Genomic DNA, 14120 nt, shown 5'->3' with positions numbered 1-14120 from the left:
TTTTATGACAACCACAAATATGTTTTATTCACATGAATGTATCATTCACAGAGAACGACACGGAGGGAAACAAACAACTTCAAGGTTTCCTTGGTATTCTACAAGCCACTTGTACTGTCTACCACTGGCACCATCTCTTCTATTTCATGGTCTTCTACCTCCAAAATTAAAGCTCGTCAAAAGAATTCGGCATGTCACAATTAGATCAATCGAACGAATAAACAAAGCTGTGCGGCTAAAGCAATATGAAAACAAGCTGAGGGAAGAAAATGAAGACGAGGCTCAGAGCCGGGAGACATGTATGGACCGAATCACGAAGAGTGACAGGAAACCAAATTAATCAGAACCAAGAGTAGCTGTCCTCAGCTAAATCTACTTTCCACTGCAGTCCACTGTGACTAGAAATGACGAGAAAGGGACCGCAGAACGGATTGTTTGAACGTCGACAAACCCTCATGGGGTTTTTAAAGGTTAGCCAAGTGTCTTGACCCCAGAAAGCTCCACTATTTTCCAAAGTCGATGTAAACAAGCGTGAGTGCTGATGAAGTGGCAGGATGATGGTCTGCATAAGCAGCATCCTCCCTGGACAGACACTAATCCCTGTGTGTTCTGCGGCGGGCCAGGTCCTTCTGGTGATGAAAACACCAGAACGACCACAGTTGATTTTGGAGTATCATAGTCTCTTTCAAGTTCTCTGTGAACATTTCCACATTGCGACATCTGGTTGGCAATGAAGTAAGCAAGTTGCAGGGGAAAACACAAAAACTGAAAAATGCGGCTTCCCTGTATTTCATCAGTGACCTTCAGTTTATTGTCATAAAGGCTTTTTCAGACTCGACTGCTTGTCAGACTGTTAGCATTCTGTTCCAGTGAGTCTCCTCGGGCCACGCTGCACAGCACAGTTGTATGCGAGACTCTCAGGTGGCCACGGAGGTGACGATCTGGACCACCTCGCCGTTCTCCCCGTGGATGGCACCCTGAATGGCCTCTTTCACCTCCATGTCTGTCTGCAGCGCCGGGGTTAGCTCAGCAGCCTGGCATGAAAGACAAGAGAAGAGAAGAAGACATGAAGAACGGGAAAACAGCGAGAAACTAAGAGACTAACAGGTGGAGACCCGAGCCATCCTGCAGCCCCCTGCTCCTGTGTTATTGTGGGAGACAGCCACAGTGAATGGAGGAATGACGAGAGAGATTAGAGAAGAGATTTATCAGAAAGAAGAAAGAGGACTGAGAAAAGAAGAAAGACAGTGGAGTGACAGGTGGAGAGAGACTTGACAAGAGATGAGCCGTTTGTATTTTAATGCTCCCTGACTGTCTGTATGGTCGCTGTCAGACAGAGCGAGGTATTGTGTGGGTAAAAACCCCTTAAAAAGATGAGAGGTTCATGACTCAGTCCTGGGATGATGACCATGAAGAGTGACTCACTCCTTCCTCGTATGCACGCCAAAGGTTCCCTCAAACACACCTGCAGCATTTAATCCTCCCTCCAGCCCAGCATGTTGTCACTAGACAACAGCACTGAATGGAGCACAGCTGCACCACAGCAGCATAAATGTAACAACACATGAGGCGGACACACTGCAACTGCCGGCGGTAAAGAGGCCAAGTTAAACTCATTTGGATCCATGTTTTTCTCCGAGCAATTGAAACAATGGACATGTTGAACTGTCACAAAACTGCCTCCAATCTCCATTTGGAAAAAATAATAGATAATGGATCCATTGCTTTGACTCGGCTGTTGCTGTAAGTGTGCTCCAACCAGGCTGGTGGTGCTCTGTCGTCCCAACTTTTACCCCGTGCATGAGACGTTGTGTCAAAATGTTAGCCACAGATTATCACCGACTTGCAGAAATGCAGCATTGAATAACAAAATATGACTGTGTGCTGTTGTCCCCTACTTCATCTAGTTAACAGTGTAATGGAAACTATTAAATAAAGAAAAGTGGGGGGGGGGGCTTGCAGAGATAAATAAACACAAAAAGCCTAAGTAATTTTTCAAGAACTTGTATAAATGCTACCACATGTCTGGAAACAGATGAGAGCAATTCTCGCGATTCAACACTTTTCAGAAAGGGGGGAAAAAGAACAGCGCTAACCTTTCTCTGAACTTTGAGCTAAAAGTCAAGTCATGTTTACACTTTAGCACATCAAAACCCAACTGTGATAATAACCTGCCATGTACCACCTTGACATTCCAGGCCCAGAACGTAGACTCCCACATCGGAGACTTGACGCAATGAGTCGTGCTATGTGTTTTTACCATACAGTTTAGAGCTGCAGCTAAGGATTATAACTATCAGCTACTCTGCTGATTATTTACATATAAAATGTTTTCATCTTTTAGTCAATAAAATGTAGTAAATAAATAAATAAATAAATTTTAAAAACCTTCTCAGAGCCCTAAGTGACGTCTTCAAAATTGACATACTGAATGTACCCAACTTTCTTCCTGGCACTTTAACACCTTACATTCTGTGACTCTAACAAAAATCTGCTTTCTAAATGTTTGATCACTAAGACGGGTTATTGTTCCACACCCATGCACCCTTACTGAACCCAGAGAGCTCCACTGAACAGAGAGTTAATGACCGATCAGGCCTCTGCCAACTTTGTTGATTTCTGTCATGATCTGTGTACGATCAAACATTAGGAAAAAGTTAGCTCTTTTTAGACCTTAAATTCCATTCAAACAAAATCAGTAGAGTAAACAAACAGTTTGATTGCTCACTGTGCCAAACAACATGGAGCACAGACCTTGGAATACAGTCCACGGGTGACAATTTTGTATGTCCACACCCAAAAAATAAATAATCAGTATAGGATGCTTTAATCACCTCTATGCTCACTGGGCAAGGAACCAATTACCTAGACGACAACAGAAAACAAAAAGACAACAAGGCAGAGTCTTACTGGGAGCGCAAAGTTTTAATTAGGACATCCCAAAACCTGATGCGTTGGCAAGTCATCGCATTTGCTCTCTGCATGTGTTGCAGTGAGGCGAATGTGATCAATCACACCGCAGAGTCTGCAGGAAGATCTATATCAGGACAGAACTGGTATTTTACACAGCCGTGAATCATTTGAAGCTCTCTCTGTTTATACTTTACCAACCCAACAAAGACTTGACTCACGTCAGGACTAGACTGTGCCCATTTTAGCGTGGCACTTGAGGGAAGCGGTAACGAGAAAAAGTGATATTCCGGGAGAACACAAAAGCAGAGAGAACAATGAAAAAGTGCTGTTCCTTCATATTCCTCGCAGGGTTAAACTGACCACTTCAAAGGCCACTTTGCGGCGTGCCTGTGCACCATTCCTGATTCCACATGTGGCTATTCCTCAACGAGCTCAATCATCAAGGGATTTAAGGCATATCTACTAATTACCACTCTCCTCCTCACAACACTCCATCCCCTCCACTTTATTATGGTAAATTACTGTTTGTCAAAACAGCCGTCATAATGACTGAAGGCTAAGTGCATTTTATTTCAAGTAAAATTATGAGCAGACCCGTTTTATCTGTGAGTAGCTGAGCTAAATTGTAGAAATTACACTCATATTTCTAGTTCAACATTACAGTAATTATGAATGAAATATTACAGGATGCATTCTGCGTCATTACGAAGCCGATCAAATGATTATAGCGAAAATGAAAGAAGAAGGCAGATGTCGGCCGCAACATCCAGATATGCTGGCTGCTGTTCAAGAAGTAATTTATCAAAAAAGAAGGAGAAAAGAAAAACTGCACAGGGAAGAAGACATCTGTGGACTGAAAACACTGGCAAATGTACAATAAAAGACATGATTTAAACTGATTGGACCAAAAAGGTGGAGTCTGAGGTGGATGGAGCTAAAATATTCCGCGATGACAAGGAGCTATTGGTAATTCTTTCAAAAGATTATCTTCAGCTGTAGAGAATATATTTTTCACTTCATCATCGAGTAATGAAACTATGAGATTCTTTTATATCAAACTGTTCACGCGAGTTTTCATAAAAACACACTGCAGCACTCAGCAGGAAAAAAAGTGTTTTGGGGCCTTGACAGAAGCAAAGTGATTCACTGCTCCAACTGGATGGCTGCATAGTGCCAAAACATGAAATATGTATGAGGATGAGTTATAACGTTACAAGGATTGCAACCACCATCTTCATCTTCATCTGTACATTTTTTTTTGCTTGATTGAATGATTAGTTGCACGTCATAAGAAGTCATAAAACGATGAAACATGCTGAGGCTGTGGGACTCGATTCATTGCTCCACACTTCAATTCACTACAGAAAATATTTTGTGTTGTTTTTTTCTCCATGTAGCACGAAGGAGCTTGAACTACATTTTGGGGGGGAAAAAAAAAAAAGGAAAATCTTTCACATCTCAAAATTAATGAAATCCAGCAGACTCACACGGTTGAGTAAAACGGACATGAGTCACTGCCAAAGTTAACAGATCAAACTTTGCTCACCTTATCTGACTGAGTGTAAACATGTTTTTTTTTTTCTTTTTTAAAGGAGACTGTCCTGTTAGGAACAAATTGAACATTTCAGTTTATCACTGCAGCTTCTACACATCAGAGGACTAAAATAAGTAAAGTCCCTGTATCTTCTAGCCTAGTGCTGAGCACACAACACAGATTGATAGCATCACTAGCCCCATTCATACTGGGGTCTGGATGCGGCTTTAGTACGCCAATTCCCACCTCCATCTCAGTGTGAATCTCCCGGAGACAGCGAGAGGTGAAATTTCACTCCGGCGCTGATTCGCCTCTGGAGGTAGTATCAGGGCCATATTACTGGTGAACTGAACCAGTGTGAATGGATAAACCGGCTTTGCGTATTGAGGGCGTGTCAATCGGACGGTCAGTTACTACACACTTTCTCCCAATAAACAGCCTCCATCCCCGGGAGAGAGAGTCAGATTGACAGGGGAACACCAGGGAACACCTTGAGGACACGCTGACGTCATCATCATCACGTTCACCATCGCGCCTCTTTAGCAGCCGCAGCGTAGGCTTTCTGTGTGAATTCAACGGCGGTTCACCTTTAAGGTGGAGATGCTTCAGTCTGTCTGAATCACCATCGGCGGAGAATTGGCAAACCGCCGCTCCGGCGTTTATGCGTCTTCTCCTGAGTGAATGGGGCTACTGATTACTGATCAGTACATCAGATTGAGGAAAAGAGGATTGGAGCACAGTTATTTATTATAGATTGGTTCAAACACAAACACATGTTTAGTGGGACTGATTCAGATTAGCGCTGAGGTCTGTTTCACCTCAGCCATTAGCTGCATACTCCAGAACTTGGAACATTACCCAGTTCCAAACAATCTGTGTTTGTGTACACGTGTACATGAGCCTGGAAGAGTTTGTGTTTTTGTGTGTGTGTGTTGTTTTACCTGTACGGCAGCTGTGTGATCTGCGACGGGCGCTAGCTGGACGTACTGCACTTGGATGTCAGGGGGGAGGGGGGAGCCCTCCACTGCTGTGGCGCCGCCATCAGCTGACGCCACCGCAATGAGCTGAGCCCCACGGAGCACCTAGGGCAGACACAGAGGGACAGAAGAGAGGATAAGTCAACCATAACTGAAGTCTTCAATCCATTCTCAATATTATGATCAGTCAGTCAATCACATAAAATTGTTTTTAGAGCTGAATGAAACGCCCAGGGTCAGCTTCATTCAGCCGAGTTTAAAAGGCAAACGATCTGCAGCACACACCACTAGAAACTGGAACCAAATAAAAACAAACAGCAGAAAGCCTCATTTGTGTCCTATCTGATGTGTTTATGTTCTTTTATTGATTACAGCCATCACTGTGTATAAGCATGGTGTCACACAAACACACCAAGTAACTGCGGCAAGGAAAAGAGCCATGTGGTGGTATCGGAGTGACGTAAATAAACATTTCAGTCCTGCTGTGCTCATTGCTTATCACCCCCGCCCTCTGTTTATACCTCGAGTTTGAGAAGAATGTTATGGTCCATTCAATTCAATTATATTGTTACAAGTATTATTTTCCAGGGCTCCATCATATGATTGTGCTAGTTAAGATTATTTTGTTATTTGGGTTTACTTCATTGAAGTCAGAATGAGAAAAAGAAATAAAAAGGAGAGGCAGACATCGCGGGGGGATCCTAATCTCCCACAACGTTGAAAGTCGGCCAGGCGACATTAAAGTGCCGCCGCTTTTTGACGCACTAATTACAGGGCGGCGCCGTGCAGCTGGAGTGTTGTTGCGTATTCCTATAGTTTGTTGTTGAGGCTATGCCTATACATAGCCTTTAAACACAAGCACACAGAGGACAGCGCATGTTCTTTCTGTGTGTGCACTTGTAAGTGGTCACACACATGCTCAGGGATTAGCAGAGCACTGCTGTTAATTTGTGTAGTGTAACTCCAACGTGACAACAGACGTACGAATTAATATACAATCATCTTGTCAACATGGACACAGAGTAAGACAGATGGAGAGAAACATTCCCACAGTTCTGTACCTGTGCATCATTGTTTTAATCAGAGGTCAGAGACCACATTAGGACTTTCTGATGTGGCCCGGAGCTTTCCAAATATATCTCAGTTTCAGGCCACTAATTTGAAATATAATGCATTCCTGCATGAACTCACAACATGGTCTCATTCACATGTTTCCCAGTTTCACAGCCTTGGACTGAACACAGGCCTCTTTCAGTGTTTCCTGACTGTCAGATTTCACATGTATGTTGTCTTTGTGTGCTTTCCCTGTAGTGCTATGTGAGGTCTGCAGCTCAGGCTTCTTCCAGCTGTGCTTGGTGCTGGGACTCGTTGGGACAGGCACAACAGACTTTAAAAATTTAGGGGAGAATATGCAAGGCTGCAGAAAAACCCAAACCTCACAAACCTCAATTACAGATGATGTTTGTTGCCCCCCAACTCTTCCAATCCCAGAGTCCCACTCGGCCTCCCAGCCCCCAGTCCAACCTTTGCTTTGAAGATCTGAGCAAGAGACAGGCCCCAAAGGTTCAGTTAACCCCCACTACCACCACTACCCACCGGCGTGCCTTGTCATCTAAGAAACTTCGCCGGTTTCACCACAAACTGTGCCGCTTCATCGCCATAATGTGCCAGGCTCGGCCAGCCCGATGGAAGTTATTAGTGAGAGGTCTGCCTGACTCACCCGATCAGACCATGCTTTAAGTACTGCCATGGATACAGACTCTTAGTCTAGCAGAAGAGTGTTAGAGCTGGGTCAAATGAATCACAGCATATGATGGCCCAGAAAACATTCCTGATCAGTTGGAGCATCGGCCTGGAGGGCTGATGACGAAACATTAATCAGTTGACAATTGAACATGTTGGGAAATCCACTTATTCAGTTTCTTGAAGAGATTAAGAGGGGAAGAGAAGATCAATACTGCTCGAACGCTAATGGGCGAAAAGTAAAGCTTGGGCCACCAGTCAATTAGCTTAGCTTGAAGTAGGGTTGTGCAATATGACCAAAATCTCATATTCCGATATACGTCATTTTATATTCAGACAATGATACAGCTGAGCTCAGTGAAAAAGCGTTGAGATACCAAACGCACAGCCAGCTGTTTGCATTTCGTGGCAGACATCTATAGAAATCCATCTTAATCCTCACACATCATCATCTTAAACTGGGGATTCAAACGCAGTCTCTGCCAAGTGCTCATCTGCCTGCAGTTGCATATATATTAACATACGTGTGTAAACTCAAGTGGGATCTCTGTACTATCTAACCAGTGTGTCTTAGTATATAATTAACGGCGTTAAGAGTGTTGCCATGGCTGATACGTGAGATTGCAAAGCCTTGTCTAACTCAATTAGACTCTCGACCTCCATTTGAGAGCAGTTTGCATTCTCAGCTGTGAGGAGCAGCACACAGAGGCTCACTGAAGCATTTACAGAGTTGGAACAGTGTGTGAGATCTCTGCGGCGATTACACAGGAACTTCTCGGGTCCACATCCTGTCCCACGACTCACTTGGTCAGAACAACTCGTCTCCACTGTTTGGGTGTAATGCTGTGATGCTTGGCTTTAAAGTATGACATGTCGAAAACAATCAAAAGTTCAATCTATTCTTGAGAGTTGCTCATCCATCTCATGAAGGATGCCCAGAAAATTTACTAGGGATAAATTTCAGTCTTGTAGAATAACATCTTTTTCCATATCAGCATAAATTGTTGATTTGTTGTCTATGCTAACAGCAAGATATTAAGTTTGTATAAAACATGCCGAGCCACATTGAGTGACTAAGTGAAAAAGAAAAGAATAATAATAACAAAAACACATCGGGGAACGGTTTTATGAGATTTAACTAGGTTGAATCAGCAAATCAAGACTGCACCACAAGCTAAGAAATGTTTGATAGAGCACTAATTAGTCCACTAAGGAATTGATCATGGGTGGCATTGTTCTCTGATGCTAATATTGTGGCGGGACATCACGAATAAATCAATGTATGGGAAACCCTGACACTTTATTGGATTTTTTTTTCCCCGACACTCAATTTGAATTTTATTTTACAACTTTGTTTGAATATTTCCAGATGTTCAGACTAATTGCAAAGAACATCAAGTCTCTCCTGACATGGAAATAACATATGTTAACACCTACTCTTGTCATGAAAGCCCACCGGAAAATGCAGTCATACAGTGCCTTATAAAAAGGTAAACATTCCCAGGACAAAATAATAAAACCTTTTGGTCAACAGTTCCTGTAATCCACACATGACGAGCGTCATCTTATCAGCATGTTATTGTTTATCAGCAGAAATTTCTTTTCAGGCCAATGTTTAATTTTAAAGCCTTTATTGATCGATATGATGATTCGCTGATAATAACAGGCTTTCTTGGAGCACATGAGTCTCCTGAGACTGGAAAACTTTAACATTTTTCCCCTTGATTGTCTGACTGCATCGGTTTTCAACTAAGAGCTGGGATGACTCAGTTTAAAGTCAGCCAGATGTATTAGATTTGACGTTTTGAGCTTAATTTGTCAGAAAGAGGGCCGTCAGCAGGTCTTAAGTGTGTTAGTTACTGTTGACCTCAACGTTCTAAAACTGGGACCATTAAATTATCGGTGCTGGCTGGCTTGCCACCCCCATGCTGGAAGTCCAAAGAGCAGAGCAGACAAACAGGATTGAAGGGGTATGATACCGCAGCACAGTACTGGAAGGAAGAGCATCGAACAATTAAGAGCATCTTAAATCCTCCGCAGGCTTTGCGAGCTGCCATGGCCTTGAGTAAAAAGGGAAAGAAAAACATAAATCTTTCTCTGATGCTGTAATGTTTTCAGTAATGCATCCAGGACGTGAAGAAAATACAGCAATGGGAGAGGAAAGACACAAAAATGACAACTGCAGCACAATGCAGAGGAAGATTCATGATTCTGAAAGACAATAACAAAGTGGATAAACAAGGCCTTGTTACCCAAACGTACTCTGTGCTCGTTTGAGGAGTTGAAAATGTGCTCCTCTCCTTTCACTTCATATGAAACTAGTTAAACTTGAATAAGCAGTGCCTTTATGAGCGTATGGGTTCAAAAATACAGCACTGCCTCTGAATTTCCAACTCTATCCTTGGTAACAATGTCACAGAGAAATGCATCAATCAGAATATCTGCTTACAAAATGCACATACTTGGTGCAGGCTGGCATCAATTCCCAGGCTCACAGGAGGTCTTAGTTAAACTCAGCTGTTCATCCGACAAATGCTATGAGTCACTCCCTTAGTTCGCATGTGTGTGTTTGTGTCGGAGTATGTTTTGCTTCACCCTCCTTGTAAACAAAATATACTGGAATATCCCACTAACATATGATCCTTCATTTAAAGTTCACAAAAATCCATCCACATAAGTAGGCGAGAAGAAGAGAAAAGAACACCACAAATCTGGTTCCTATCATTCCCAAAGGAATACCTCGTCTTCTTTCAAATCTGGGGGAGAAAAAAAAAGGAAAAAAAAAAAAAAAAAGAAGCAAAACAGGGAAATGAAAAAAGAAACATTTGGACTTTGGAGTGGCTGGAACTTCCTCTCAGCTTCACAGCCGTCAACAACATCTGCAACTGCCAACTGTAGACAGATGTCCAAGCAGAAACACTATCTCCGGGTGGGTAGGTGGGGTGGAGAGGGTGGGCTAAGACCTGGCTACGACTTGGCTGAAAAGATGCCCATAGACACAGCGGTGCTCTGAGAGCTTGTTTAGCGTGGACTGGGAAAATGGAAAATGAACACACTGCAGTCATTAACTGTTGGTTACATATGCTTTTTATTTTACCTCTGAGTCTGAAGACTATTCTGATCTCAGCTGGGCCTCAACTCATAATATGACTGAGTAGACAACAGTGGGTTTGTGATGCAAATCAAAAATATGTCAGAAGTTATTAAGCTTTTCTTTCCTCTAGGATTTGTAAAGTCTCTCGCTTATTTGTCGATACATGTTCAGACTTTTGACAAGTTAACGTACCATACAATACTGGAACACTTTTCGTTAGAGTACATCCTTATTATAAATCATTATGTCTTGCAAGACCCCTGACCCTGTATGACCCTGGCCCACTGCTTCCCATCTCCACCCACACCCTGACACTGTTTGTACACCAGAGCTCAACACCTGCATCAAATCAAACCCTGCCTCGCATCCTTTGCGCCACAACTCCCACCAGCAGACTGGGAGTCAGATTCAGAAGGGGCTCAGAGGGGTTTTATGACAAAACCAGCTTGAACCAAATCCTGATCCAGAACCAGCAAATCAAACAGGGACTGATGACAAAAATAACAGCCGTAATTAAAAATGAAAAGAACTAAAAGTTCCACTAAAGGTTCCCTCTGTTCTCCAGCGTAAATCCAAACTTGGCCTGCCTAATTGACGAAGGCATTTTTACAATGCCGGTAAATTTCATGATTTAAGATGACGACTTTATCATGTTTCCAATTATCCCGTTTAATTCAATGGAGCCAGAGGAGATGATATACATCAGGCTGTAAAATTCAACTAACAAAATATCACACTGCACAAAAAACCCATCTTAACAAGTCATTTAATATGGTAATACACACGGACGAAGGCCAAAATGTTTAGTAAATCAAACTCATTTTTCTGTGGCACATCTTATTTTCTTTTTTACGAAGGTCTGGCAGTCACCTTTAAATACTCAGAGCAAATGAAAATGCACTGGGAACAAGATTTTAACACTAAACATGTCCAGATGACCTGAGAGCGACCTTTTAAGCAGTGCACCCAAATTTCAAAACTATTCATTTTGAAAAGGACTTATGGAGTCCCAAACTCTGATGTACTCGCCACGATAGTGGCCAAGAATCCAACCCTTCTACATCAAGTATTAGATCTGCTATGATGGACATCCATCATCTTAAATCAGCATGTAGCACACTGGAGTCTTTAACTCTGCGAGGAAATCACATCTATCAGACGCAATTTGTACACTTGTCAGCATCGGTAAAAGCAGAAGCAAAACAAACCATCATCTAATGTGCAACATCCATCTCAACCACGTGTCCTGCACTTGTGTCCAGAGGAATGTTTACTCTGAAAATACCATATATGTATTGTTGCCATTTTTAACTTTTGCATCGGTCAGTTCTACAAAAAAAACCCTCGCTGCAGAGTTAGTTATGTAAGTTGTTTTGCTATCCTCCCCACAAAAAAAATAAGTTTTATTGTTCCTCCTCTGCTAGTTACTGCTCAAGAGTTTGGCTCTTTACTTCTCTACTGGACTATCAGCCATCTGGGAAACTCTCTGTCTCTCTCTCTCTCTCTCTGTCTCTCTCTCTCTACTGGCTGTCGGTGCCTCATCCAGGCCTTTGGATCCGGATCATCATCTCCCAGGAGATTCAGCCTCTCCTCTTCTCTACTCTCTCCCTAGCCTCTCTTTCTCTCTGTGTGAATGCTGTGCTGCCTCTTCTGTGTTTGTGTGGCCTGTTCTTCTTCCAGGTCTCCATGGTTGAGAGGTCATGTAGTTCAGGTTCACCTATCTGGTGACAGCCAAAGCTGCTTAACGTCTTCCTGGATCCATAGTCTTTATTTGTTCTTCAAAATCTACAGACATATATCTGTTTTTGTCATCAACATTTGTAGAAATTGTGATCTTTTTTTTTTTGCTGATTTATTCTTGACCATCACCTTTTCCTGAGGTTTTCTTTTTCTTTTTCTCTTTTCTTTTTTTCACTTTGTTTAAAAGGGTTATTGGGTTTTTTGATCTCCAGGCAATCCATGTTTTGATTCCAATTCAGACAATATTAAAATATTTTGATTTCAATTTATTTTTTGAATTATGACTGTTTCCATCTTGTTTTACTAGAGCCAGATGTGATCACATTTGGACAAGGGAATGGAGCTGAAGAGAATATTCCCATTGAGAAGCTGGAGACACACCATGGAGGCAACTTGTCAATCACAAGGTTGCCACTTCCTACTGCAAGATATGCAGAGATTCAAAAATTAAGTCAGAAGTAGGGTGATAATCTCATAAGCTAAAATTTTGAAACCAAATGGCATCTTCTCCTGCTGGCATTGGCTGCAAGACTTAAAAGCTCCATCCATACCTTATACATGTACTGACCTGACTTTTTAAGAAAACAGACTTACACCAAGGCTAACAAGGGTGCCTAGCTTCAAACGTAAATACAATGTGCACGTTTACGTCCACCATCCATCCATAAAATAGAGACTTTTAAATTTCAGATTTTTTTACATCCAGACATAATCCTTCAAGGGAGAAAAGTGATGCAATGGTTTGATTTCCCCCCTCACCCATAATTACAATTAACCTTGTAAACGCCCTATGGATCGCTGAAAGAATTACATGTCCCTGTCAAGATCCTGTTGAAGTTGATACTGATGGTTGATGAGTACTGTAGTCCTGGGACTGGTGAGGCAAGGCTGAACCAAGTCTGTGCAGATGAATCACACTGAAATGCATCTAAAACATCTGGTCCCTCTTACTCACACAGCCAGCGACCCTGGGCTCTACCCACAAAGACAAGACAAGAAAACACCACTCGGGGTATCCTCCTCTGCACTGCTCAGATATGCCGCATTACAAACACACTCACCCACACACACTCAGAACTAAGGATTCCCCGATCGGCGGCCCTTTATCTCATGCCACGGTGCCACAAGGACACAAATCAGACCACTACCCCTTTGAAACGGGATCCACCTCTAAATCCTCGACTGCTTACGCACACCCTGCTTATAATAAACACTGGTCATAAAATCTCATTCGTATCTTTTCATCTGCTTTTTACCCTCCCATCACGCTGTGAATCACAGGAATCTCAACAATCCCTCATACACTAGAAACCACATTCTTCAGCAGAGAGAAAGGACAACAGAGACCACATGCCAGCACAAATCACACCACGATTCTGTGAGTACATAATATCCATGCATCTTATTACCGCAGCTAACTAACATCTGGCTTTGAAGGAGCTTATATCTCTGGCGCAAAAAAGCACACAAATGCATGTGTATCACCACAGCACTGTGAGTTCAGAGAAGATGGGGTCAAAACAAAATAATTAACCCTTTTCCTTCTTATCTCTTCATTCTCTTTCTTTCGTATTGCCTTATCTATCAACTCCCCTACACCTCCTTCTCTAACACAATATGTGCCCTCTTTATTTTTCCATGGTTCTCAACAGGTTCTGTGTTAATAAGTCCTGGCAGCACGGACGGAGGGACCAGTGCTGAGCTGGACTCTCTGTTCTGTGACCCAGTTCCCACACTGGCCATGAACAATGCTGCTTGGGAGGGTCCGACAGATGCACCGCAACATGTGCTGACAGAAAGGGATGGCAGAGGTTCAACTAGAGGGAGGAAGTGAGGTGGAGGGGAAAGAGGATGACTGTATTCAGACTCTTGACAATCACGTATCGAGCCCCCGATGGGCGGCATTCAGGACCATCACCGCTAAATGCCACAGGATGACACGATCTAAATTTGATAGAGCTTTATAGCGGTCTCTTGAGATGTGCTGGGTTTTTTTTACAGACTGACAGCTGACAGCTATCTAACAGAAAAGAGGGCATCTGAGGACATCATGAGCACATTGTATTTGTGCTAGCAGACGGCACAACCCTGTTCAATTTTTCTTTTTTTAAAATGTGGT

General features: G+C 42.7%; 1 protein-coding gene across 1 annotated transcript in view; it reads right to left on the bottom strand.

The window, feature by feature from the left end:
* The window catches only part of LOC119024780 (BTG3 associated nuclear protein), a 35230-nt gene continuing 21110 nt past the window's right edge, over positions 1-14120 (bottom strand). The window contains exons 12-13 of the mRNA XM_037107890.1: positions 5389-5529; positions 1-1034 (exon numbers count right to left, since the gene is read on the bottom strand). Coding sequence (XP_036963785.1) covers positions 918-1034; positions 5389-5529 — 258 coding nt within the window. The 3' untranslated portion in view covers positions 1-917. The remainder of the gene's footprint in view (positions 1035-5388; positions 5530-14120) is intronic.

This window comes from Acanthopagrus latus, chromosome 8 (genome assembly GCF_904848185.1).
Source record: "Acanthopagrus latus isolate v.2019 chromosome 8, fAcaLat1.1, whole genome shotgun sequence".
NCBI classification, from domain to species: Eukaryota; Metazoa; Chordata; class Actinopteri; order Spariformes; family Sparidae; genus Acanthopagrus; species Acanthopagrus latus.
Note: the sequence above shows the minus strand (reverse complement) of the source record. Positions and strands in the feature narration are given on the sequence as shown.